General features: G+C 40.9%; 1 protein-coding gene across 4 annotated transcripts in view; it reads right to left on the bottom strand.

Moving 5' to 3' along the window:
* Positions 1-760: 760 nt before the first annotated feature.
* Positions 761-11,810, bottom strand: part of LOC122558483 (centrosomal protein of 72 kDa-like) — a 99,015-nt gene continuing 87,965 nt past the window's right edge. For 2 of the 4 annotated variants that reach the window (XM_043707116.1, XM_043707115.1), the window contains 2 exons: positions 8,404-8,518; positions 761-2,721 (listed from right to left, as the gene is read on the bottom strand). In XM_043707116.1, the coding sequence (XP_043563051.1) occupies positions 2,532-2,721; positions 8,404-8,518 (305 nt within the window). In that variant the 3' untranslated portion in view covers positions 761-2,531. Of the gene's footprint in view, positions 2,722-8,403; positions 9,006-11,810 lie in introns of those variants that run through there. The other 2 variants (XM_043707118.1, XM_043707117.1) reach the window with 2 other exon arrangements.

Here is an 11,810-nt window from a genome sequence, read left to right as displayed (position 1 = left end):
GACTATATTTTACGTGCCTCTTCACCCCCTTCCACCCTGGTGGGTGGGTTATAAAAGCCAGATCTGAGAAACAGCAGAAGTATGACTGTGTGATTTTGCCTCAGAAGTTTTTATGTCTTTAGAGTCATAAATCTATTTTTGCAAGCTTGTTGCAGCACCATGTTTCACCCATTCCTTATGACTGTTTATGTTCTGGTATTATGATCCATGTATGAAAAAATGATTACAGTGAATTTTGCATGTGTATACTGTTCATTCTTCATTCCCTCATAAAAATAGCAAAATCCTTATATTAAGGCAACTTTGTGACATTTTAAAATTGGTTGAATTTGAGATCGCTCCAAAAATTCCAGTAAGATTTTATTTTAAACAGTAAAATGATTTTAAATCTTTATTAACTAGACAATATGACTGTTGCTAGGTTTTGGAAGAACCAGCAACAATGGATTTATTAAAGATCCAAACCATATTGTTTTATGGCTACAGCAGATAGCTTAAAAATAAGCTACATTGTCAATTTTGTGGGATATAGACATGATCTAAATAAAACATTGCATTTACCAACAACTGGAATTGGACTACATGGGGACACAAAATTTAAAACTTAGAAAATATTTTATTATTAAATTTCTTGAATCTACAAAAGATATTTAATTTTTCAGTCATCAATAAGACAATGTTAATAAATTAGAGAATTTCAATTCCCAATAAATTTACACACAAAAATAAATAAAATGTATTTACATCTACAAGTGTACAGATATCGCAAATATTTTCATATGATCAAACTATAAATAGGAGAAATGATCAAATGTAAAAATGAATTTGAGTGATAAAAAATCTCTACCATTTTGGCTCAGAAGTACTTCAGTACAGAGCTAAAAAAACACCTTTACAGCAAAACTTTTACATCAGGAAACAAAATAGATGATATGGAAAAAAACAACTGTTGCATCTAAATTAGCTTTTTTTGAGGCTGGGGCACATTCTTCATTCTTAAAAAGGGGCTCATTATTCTACAACTCAAGCATGATCCACCAAACTTGAGTGCTTGATACTTACATGACCTTTTCTCAGAGCTAATCAATCTTGGAATAATGAATGCAAAAATATACCTATAAGACAAAAACATGTGATCTCTATAATACTACAAACTAAAATAAACAGGAGAGAGAAAAAAAATTAGATGTATCTTGAAACTAACGCAAAGCTTATTCTGATTCATTTGATGATCATTTTCTTGTACAAGTATTATACAGACATGCTTCTAATTTTCAAGGTGATATGAAAAATGTAACTGGATAATCAAAACAGAATTAACTTAAAATATTTTAAGCAATCTAGTTAGCACTAAAATCAAGAAACAAATTGTAACAAATTTGTTTTATGAAGACTAGCACAAACAACTCTACTAAAAGCAGAATGGTCATTGATCCATGAACAACTGAAATAACACAAGAATTTGATGCAAAAGCTGAGATTAGACTCACATAATCATAATATTCATAATAAAATATTGATTAATATGCTATTGAAATGAAGTGGAAAGGAATGTAAATGTACATAAAGGATAAAAGCTTATTGTTTTTTGCAAGAGTCTTGCAACCAGAACTATTTCATAAACTAGATTAATAAATTAAACATGATGATGAATTGCATTTAGTGTTCCAAACATCCCATTATCATCTTAGATATATGAAATATATAGGTGTCAGGACGTCTGAACATAATTAACACTTCCAAAAAGGCAGGCAAGCCAAGATTTCAAAGAGCAAAACACTGAGGATGCTGGAAATCTACAATAATTATCTGTAATGAAGAAGTTAGGGTTAATGCATCAGATCACTCACCCTCCTCCTCTTGCTACAGATATTGCCTATTCAACCCTGTAATTCCAGCACTGCGTGCTTGTTTCACTCAATAATTGCTGTGATTTTCACAATGAGGTGCTGTCGCTTCTAAAGGTTCCACTGATAATATTAGTCTTTAAATCCACACACATTGTTGACCAAATGTGTGGATAACAATTAATGTAAAGCACCAATGACATTCCATCAAATGTGCAAATTAATCCTATACTTTGCAGAAGTAATACATTGATCCATACTTCACTGTAAGTTAAAACACTACTATGTAACTGAAAATTGTTACAAAATAGCACAAACAAATTCAGCTGAAATATTAGGATTACTTCACAAGAAAGCCACTCATCACTGGGGATTAAATATTGCTACGTTGTATTGAGGTTTTGAACATGTATAGTCCACAATCTAAATGCATAAATTCTAATAATGTCACAATAACAATACATTACACATATAGCATAACTGTACATGTTTATTTCAAAGTAGCCTAGACTATTTATTAACATAGCATATTTATTTTACAGTTTAATTCCAAATTCTGTTGAAATGAGACACTTCATAGATTAAAAAAAACACAAGATTAGCTCAAATACAATTTCTGACAAACACTAATTTAATTAGAATTAGGCATTTTGCGTTTAGTTACTGTATTATACAGCAGTTTTATTACAGTATATCTGAGGTACTGTGATAGCTACGCTTAGATGATAAGGGCAATTCTGTGATTTCTGAAGGTGGGAGTTTACTCCATGCTTTCGTCCGATGAGAATTATGATGATATGGTGCATCATTGTTTTGGCCAGCACTAGTTATGTTCAGCTGCTGCTGTAGATAATTATTGGTAGATACTAGAGATCTAGGAACAAGACAAAAATTAGTTTACCAGAACAGAAATAATCTCGCATTTAGAGTCATAGAGATATACAGCATGGAAACAGACCCTTCAGTCCAACCCGTCCATGCCGACCAGATATCCCAACCCAATTTAGTCCCACCTGCCAGCACCCAGCTCATATCCCACTAAACTCTTCCTATTCATATACCCATCCAAATGCCTCTTAAATGTTGCAATTGTACCAGCCTTCACAACTTCCTCTGGCTCATTCCATACCCGTACCACCCTCTGTGTGAAAATGTTGCCCCTTAGGTCTTTTTTATATCTTTCCTCTCTCACCCTAAACCTATGCCCTCTAGTTCTGGACTCCCCAACCCCAGGGAAAAGACTTTGCCTGTTTACCCTATCCATGCCCCTCTACTGGAGAACAACTTTAAAATGTCCATCTTTCCTAAGTAAAATGCATTTAAATTACAACCAAAAGTTATAAATCAATAAAAGCATTGTAAAATATCGTTATTTTTGGCTTAATGATACATTTTAGCATTAAATTATTACACTAATTGGATTCCTGAACAGCGGAATGAGTTTATCAAATAAGTTGTGGGATCATCAAAGAGGAAGATAACATTACAACCCCTCGTTTAGTTAAGTGATTTCACCCTGGAACAGAAGTAGAAATGCCACCGCAGATGCTAATCAATGTTCCAGCAAGAATTGCCGGCTGATGTTGAGTGTGAATACTGGACAAAGACAACATTGAGCTAATCACATCTTTTATTCAAGTTTTGTTTTCCATTTTAAGTGCTCTTACTTGAAAAATTAGTTCCAAGTATAGCTATTTGCACCTTTTGGCAGACAAGCTTTGCCATACCATTTCCTCATGCCATCAATGACTAATTGTTATGAGGTGCAAGTAGTGAGCCAGTGCAGTCTGCAGTAAATCCACATTTATCTTTTCTCCCCCAATTGAGGAAGCGTGCAGTTCCTGCTTATCAGCACCCTATAAAATGCAATACCCTGTGCTCAGACACTGCAGTTAACATCTTTCATCCTACTATTTTAAAGTGATGACCAGTCATTATATCATAAATCCATTTCCCTTTTAAAAATTACTACCGAACATTAAGGCTGAAACAAAACTCTGTATAAAAGGCTTTAAGACCATAAGACATAGGAGTGGAGGTAAGGCCATTCGGCCCGAGTCCACTCTGCCATTTAATCATGGCTGATGGGCATTTCAATTCCACTTACCAGCATTCTCCCCGTAGCCCTTAATTCCTTGTGCCATCAAGAATTTATCAATCTCTGCCTTGAAGCCATTTAGCGTCCACAGGCCCACCACTCTCTGGCTAAAGAAATGTCTTCGCACTTCTGTTCTGAATTTACCCCCTCTAATTCTAAGGCTGTGCCCATGGGTCCTAGTCTCCTCGCCTAACGGAAACAATTTCTTAGCATCCACCTTTTCTAAGCCATGTATTATGTCGTAAGTTTCTATCAGATCTCCCCTTAACTCTCCAATGAATACAATCCCAGGAGCCTCAGCCGTTCCTCGTATGTTAGATCTGCCATTCCAGGGATCACCCGTATGAATCTCCGCTGGACATGCTCCAGTGTCAGTATGTCCCTCCTGAGGTGTGGGCCCAAAACTGGACACAGTACTCCAAATGGGGCCTAACCAGAGCTTTATAAAGGCTCAGTAGCACATCGCTGCTTTTATATTCCAACCCTTTTGAGATAAATGACAACATTGCATTCGCTTTCTTAATCACGGATTCAACCTGCATGTTTACCTTTAGAGAATCCTCGACTAGCACTCCCAGATTCCTTTGTTCCTTGGCTTTATGAATTTTCTCACTGTTTAGAAAGTAGTCCATGCTTGTATTCTTTTTTCCAAAGTGCAAGACCTCGCATTTGCTCACATTGAATTTCATCAGCCATTTCCTGGACCACTCTCCCAAACTGTCTAGATCCTTCTGCAGCCTCCCCAATACCTCAGTACTACCTGCCTGTCCACCTAACTTCATATCATCGGCAAACTTCGCTAGAATGCCCCCAGTCCCTTCATCCAGATCATTAATATATAACGTGAACAGCTGCGGCCCCAACACTGAACCCTGTGGGACCCCGCTTGTCACCGGCTGCCATTCTGAAAAAGAACCTTTTATTCCAACTCTCTGCCTTCTGTCAGACAGCCAATCCTCAATCCATGCCAGTAGCTCACCTCGAACATCATGGGCCCTCACCTTACTCAGCAGCCTCCTGTGTGGCACCTTATCAAAGGCCTTTTGGAAGTCTAGATAGACCACATCCACTGGCCAACTCCCTGCGGTGATATCACTGTTACTGTATGCCTAGTGTTTGTCTTGATCTTGCACATATCAAGAAAGGGAAACTTCATGCCTCAGAGATCACTAGATAGCAGAAAATCCCTTTAATACTTCAAAGTACTCTTTTGGTATGATCCTAGATATTGAATATTGTTAGATATTATTACTGGAGCGAATCATAGATTTACATTTAAATAGTTCCCATTTCTGTCTTTGTTCACTCCTTTCCTCAGCAATATTTTGTGTTTGATTTTGTCTACTTTCTGTGGTTTTATTTACCCTAATGAAGAAGAGCATATCTTCTCAACATCACAACTATTGATCTCACCCTGCTTGGCTGTTGTATGGAACCCCCTACGTGTTAACCCCTTAAAGCCAAATACATAACAATATTGTCAAATTTGATGGAATTTTAATGCATTTACTTTAGGGGAAATTTGGCATGTTAATATGCTGCAGTTTTTCTTATCTGCGATGTTTTGTGTTATGTTGCTGAAAATATTACTGATGAAATACTTAGCAGTTGTAGTAAAATCATGCGTATACTTAGGATGAAGAAGATTATGAGTACCACATATGCTTGGTCCAGTTCTTGTTGGATTCATTTGGATATCAAAGTTGAAACTTTATTGCTGGAACAGCACAGCAGGTCAGGCAGCATCCAGGGAACAGGAGATTCGACGTTTCGGGCACAGGCCCTTCTTCAGGAATGAGCAGAGAGTGTTCAGCAGGAGAAGATAAAAGGTAGGGAGGAGGGACTTGGAGGAGGGGCGTTGGAAATGTGATAGGTGGAAAGAGGTCAAGGTGAGGGTGATAGGTGGGAGTAGGATGGAGGCGGAGAGGTCAAGAAGAAGACATTTCCAACTCCCCTCCTCCAAGTCCCTCCTCCCTACCTTTTATCTTCTGTCCAGAATAGCCTGAAGAAGATTCCTGAAGAAGGGCCTGTGCCCGAAACGTCGAATCTCCTGTTCCCTGGATGCTGCCTGACCTGCTGTGCTGTTCCAGCAATAAAGTTTCAACTTTGATCTCCAGCATCTGCAGACCTCACTTTCTCCCAGAATAGCCTGCTCCCTTGTGGGCTCCATGACAAGCTGTTCCAAAAAGCCATCCTGTAAGCATTCCATGAATTCCTTTTGTTTGGATCCACTGGCTACGTTATTTACCCAGTCCACCTGCATATTGAAGTCCCCCATGATCACCGTGACCTTGCCTTTCTGACATGCCTTTTCTATTTCCCGGTACATGTTGCATCCCTGGTCCTGACCACTGTTAGGAGGTCTGTACATAACCTCCTGAAGAAGGGCTTATGCCCGAAACGTCGATTCTCCTGTCCCCTGGATGCTGCCTGACCTGCTGCGCTTTTCCAGCAACACATTTCCAGGTCTGTACATAACTCCCATTATGGTTTTTTTGCCTTTGTGGTTCCTCAATTCCACCCACACAGACTCCACATCATCCGACCCTATGTCGTTTAGTGCCATAGATTTAATTTTGTTCTTAACTAACAAGGCCACCTCCCTGTCTTTTCGATAAGTTGTAAAAATTAGTAAAAGTTGTTTAATTAGTAAAAACATATATTATATTTAAGCGAGTATAGAATATATAAAAATAGAATACAGAAAGCATGTTTAGTAAGTTTGCAGCTGACAACAAGATCAGTGGTATGGTGGACAGTGAAGAAAGTTATCTAAGATTAACTGGGTCAATGCGCTGAACAATGGCAAATGGAGCTTAATTTGGGTAAATGCGGGATATTACATCTTGGAAAAACAAAGACAAAAATTATACAATTAAAAGTAGAGCTTTGGGCAGTGTTGTAGAACAGAGACCTGATGTTCAGGTACATTAATCTTTGAAGTTTGCATCACATATAAATAAGGTGGTTAAGAAGGCATTTAGCATGCTTGCCTTCATTGCTCAAATCTTTGAATAAAGGAGTTGGGACTTTACGTTGAAGATGTACAGGACGTTGGTGAGGCCTCTTCTGGAGTACTGTATCCTAATCTGGTTGCCCTATCATAGGTAGGATTGTATTAAGCTGGATAGGGATCAGAAGAGATTTTCCAGGATGTTGCCGGGAATGGAGGGTTTGATTTATAAAGAGAAGCTGGATAGGCTGGGATGTTTTTCACTGGAGTGAAAGAGGTTGAGAGATGACCTTATGGAAGTTTATAAAATAAGGAGGGGTATAGGTAAAGTGAATAGCAGGTGTCTTTTCCCTAAGGGAATGGATTTCAAGATTGGGGACATATTTTAAAGTGAGAAGAGAAAGATTTAAAAAAAGACATGAGGCATTTTTTTTTAAACAGAGTGGTTTGTGTGTGGAATGAACTTAGAGAAGAAGCAGTGGCTGCAGATACAGGTACAGTTACTTTTAAAAGAGGTTTAGGTAAGTACAAGAATAAGAACTGTTTGGAGGGAAATGGGTCAAACACAGGCAGGTGGGATTACTTTAGTTTGGGACTATCTTGGTATGCTTCCCCACCTTACCCCAGTTCCAAACTTCCAGCTCAGCACTGTCTCCATGATTTGTCCTACCTGCTATCTTCTTTTCCACCTATCCACTCCACCTTCCCCCCTGACATTCATCCCCTTCCCCACTCACCTATCGTACTCTATGCTACTTTCTCCCCACTCCCACCCTCCTCTCATTTATCTCTCCACCCTTCAGGCTCTCTGCCTGTATTCCTGATGAAGGGCTTTTGCCTGAAACATCGATTTTACTGCTCCTTGGATGCTGCCTGAACTGCTGTGCTTTTCCACCATCACTCTAATCAAGACTCAGGTTTCCAGCATCTGCAGTGATTATTTTTACCGTATGGACTGAAGAGTCTGTTTCCGTGCTATATAACTCTATGACTAGTAATAAAAATGAAGTCAGAAAATGGAAGCCTGTAGTGATGAAACAAATAAAACATTTTCCCAAGTATCTTTCATTAGAACAACTGGTGGTGACATCTTTACCGCAATTCAGCTATGGCATAGTATTCAATATTGAAAAGGTATCCTATTAAACTGTAAATATGTTTAAGGTATTTTCCAATGTACAGCAAATTAAAAAAACAAAAAAAAACTTTAAAACATTATAAATTGTTTCAGTAGTTTTAAGGTTCTATTGTCACATGAGGTAAGGAAAAGACTATTGCAATTAAAGCTTTAATTAAATAATGTTCACAGTAAAGTCCAAGTAAGTTCTGATCTTACTGTAATACTATCCCAATTCCTAAATTATCAATCAGGTATTATGATAGATGTTTGTTAACAACTTCAGAAATAGGAAGAAGAAATCACAGTACTTTACATATGATCTATTACATGTTTAGTTAATATAGTATATCATTATATATGTTAACATTCTTCATGATTTTATTACCTGTGACTCTCCTGTAACATGGTGACAGTTTCTTGTAATTTACTGTATTGCTTTATTTGCTGATTTAGGTATTCAACCTCCAAATTTAGTCTTTCGTTATCTTTCTGCAAGTCCTCTATGAATATACAGCAGAATGGCAGCAAAAATTTCAAACAATTTTGTTAAAACAAGTCATCACTGTTTCTTGGTAGATGAAAATCAATATAAAAAAAGTGTAGCCATGGGTTGAACATGGTCTTTTTTTAAAATTAAAGTACTGTCTATGCTTTTACATAACCACTTAGTTGTAAAATTCTTAATGCTGTACAAATTTCCTTAATTGTTACGCAGCTATGTGGACTAGTAGTTAAGAAAATATACGGGACTTTGGCTTTTTTAATGAGGCACAAATATAAAATCAACATGGTCCTGTTAAACTTTTACACATGATCAAATAGGTTCAGCTGAAGAAGGGTTTCCAATTCCAAGCAAGCACACTTTAGTGAGGATGTCAGTTCCTTAGAGAATGTATGGAGATCGTACACCAGGATGATACAAAACACTTCAGTTATGGGGATCAAAAAGAAAATTTGGGAAAAAAAACTCAGCAGGTCTGGCAGCATCTGAGGAGAGAAAACAGAATTAATGTTTGAGATCCAATGACCACTCTTCAGAACTGACTGTAGCTAGGAAAAGGTTGGTGCAGGCAAACCTCAATTATCTGAATACTGATTATCCAAATTTTGGATTATCCGAAGATTTCAAGGTCCCACAAAAATGTTACATCAAAAGAGGTAAATGTATTTGATTTATCTATACTGAAGAACATGTGAAAATGCTGGCAAAACAAAGGAACACAAGCAGCTCAAGCATCAGCGACTGTGTACCTTTTAAGTAAAGGTTGTTATATAGCCCTTTGCAAAAGTAAGTGTTTACAGGGTACTCCTGTCACTTTCATTAAAAAAAAAGACTGAGGATGGAAACACATGTGCGAGACGGTGCTTCTGTCTTTCTATCATGAGGATGAATTCCTGGAAACTGATAAATGTTCTTGCAATTGTAGAAGCTTTTTGGGAACTTGTTTAATGCTGGGATTTGATATACAGTATTTGTGTGATGGTAATCCTTTTCATTTTAACCTGTAATCTGCAGACTGCAAGGATTAGTTTGTTGAAATGGCAGACTCAATAAAATTATAGATTTAAACAAATTCTCCGGTTGAGCACAGTGTTAGATCATTATGGCTCCATTGTTTAAGGTAAAATCAATTATCCAAATAATAGATTATCAAAACGAAATAGTGCCCGTGCACCTCGTTCAGATAACTGAGGCTCCACTGTATACATGAAGATAATGGGGTGGGGGAGGGGTGAAATAAACAAGAGATGGAGATGGACAGCGCTCGTGAGAGCCCAACAGAACGAGAGAGAGTGCCAGCAACAGCGAGAGTGCGCAAGAGAGAGCAAAAACGAGAGAGCCAGAGCAATAGCAAGGGAGCGAGTGACTGCGAGAGAGAGCAAGAGCACGTGAGATAGAGAGCAAGGGCGCAAAAGACAGCGCACGGGAGTGAGAAAGACAGCGAGAGAGAGCGTGCAAGAAAGCGAGAGAGAGTGAGCGCAAGACAGAGGGAGAGCGTGAGAGTGAGATCGCAAGTCAGAGAAAGACCGACGGAGAGCGAGAGACGGCCAGCGCGAGACAGGCGGGAGGGAGAGCGAAAGAGAGCAAGACAGCGCAGAAGAGAGCAAAAGAGAGAGCGCAGGAAAGAGTGAGAGCGTGAGAGACAGAGAGAGAACAAGCGAGTGAGACTGAGTGCACGTGAGAGCGAGCACAGCAGTGAGAGACAGGTCATGCGAGAGACAAGGAGAGTGAAAGAAAGAGTGTGAATGAGAGCAAGAGAAAGCGTGCAGGAGAGAGAGAGGGAGAGAGAGAGAGAGACCGAGCGAAAACAAGCGCAAGAGACAGAGATAGCATGCAGAAGAGCAACAGAGACAATGCGAGCGAGTGCGAGAGCAAGACAGTAACTGCTGGAGTGAGACACAAGCCGGAGCAAGAGAGAGAGTGCGAGAGGCTGAGAGAGAAGAAGCGAGCGAGAGTGAGAGACCGCGGGCGGGAGAGTGCGGGAATGAGCACACGACAGAGAAAGGATAAAGAACGAGTGGGAGAGAGAACGCGTGATAGAGCACGGCAGAGAGAATACACCTGAGAGAGCACGTGTGAAAGAGCGCTTGAAGAAAGAGAGCATGAGGAAGAGAGGGTACGAGGAAGACAGTGAGCGCGGGAGAGAGTGTGGGAGAGACAGCGGGTTTGAGAGGGAGACAGCGGGAGGGAGTCAGCGTGCGAGAGCGTGGCAGAGAGAATACACGTGAGAGAGCGCACGAGAGGGAGAGCAAATGCGGGAGAGGGAGAGCATGGGAGAGAGAGTGCGGCAGAGAGGATATGCGGGAGAGTGTTGGAGTTGGAAAGCGCAGGGGAGAGCATGGGAGGGAGAGACAGTGGGAAAGAAAGAGTGCACGCGAGAAAGCGGGAGGGACAGAGAGGGCAGGAGAGGGAGAGCACAGGAGAAGGCACATGCAGGAGAGCACGGGAGGGAGAGACAGAGCAGGAGAGAAAGCATGCAGGAGAAAGAGAGTGCGAAGAAAAGAGACACTCGAGATGGAGAGAGCTCAGGAGAGTGGGAGAGAGAGCGTGCGAGACAGTGTGCACGCGAGCGCGGGAGAGATGGGAGGGAAAGCGAGAGCGCACAAGAGATAGCGGTAGTGACAATATGCGTGAGAGAGCGTGTGGGAGCGAGAGACAGCGCTCAAAAGAGAGAGAGCGGGAGGAAAAGGGACAGCGTGCGAGAGGGAGAGCTCACGAGAATGGGAGAGAGGGAGGGAGAGACAGACAGAGTGGGAGAGAGTATGCAAGAGAGCGCAGGAGGGAGAAGGAGAGTGGGAGAGCGTGGGAGGGAGACACTGAGTGGGAGAGAGAGCTCAGAAGAGAGACAGTGCGCACACACGAGAGAAAGAGCACAGGAATAAGTGCGCGGGAGGGAGAATGCGGGACGGAGACACAGCGGGACAGGGAGAGGGAGAACGCGGGAGAGCGAGCATGGAAATGAGCGCTTGGGAGAGAGAACACAGGAGGGAGAATAAGTGGGAGAGAGAGAGTGCACACTAGAGACAGCAGCAGAGAGAATGCATGTGAGAGAGCATGCAGGAGGGAGAGACAGCGGGAAGAGAGCACGTGAGGAAGAGGGAGAGAAAGCACGAGAGGGAGAGAGAGCATGGGAGTGGGAGAGCTCGTGGGAGAAAGCGGGAGGGAGAGAAAGAGTGCGCGCGGGAGAGGGAGAGAGCGGAAGGGAGAGACAGCGGGAGAGAGAGGGAAGAGAGAGAGAGAGAGCAAGAGGCAGCGTGCGTGAGAGAGGGCATGGGGAGGAGTGTGAGGGA

Source organism: Chiloscyllium plagiosum, chromosome 17 (assembly GCF_004010195.1).
Source record: "Chiloscyllium plagiosum isolate BGI_BamShark_2017 chromosome 17, ASM401019v2, whole genome shotgun sequence".
Taxonomy (NCBI): Eukaryota; Metazoa; Chordata; class Chondrichthyes; order Orectolobiformes; family Hemiscylliidae; genus Chiloscyllium; species Chiloscyllium plagiosum.
The sequence above is the reverse complement of the archived record's forward strand: the minus strand, read 5'-3'. Positions and strand labels throughout refer to the sequence as shown.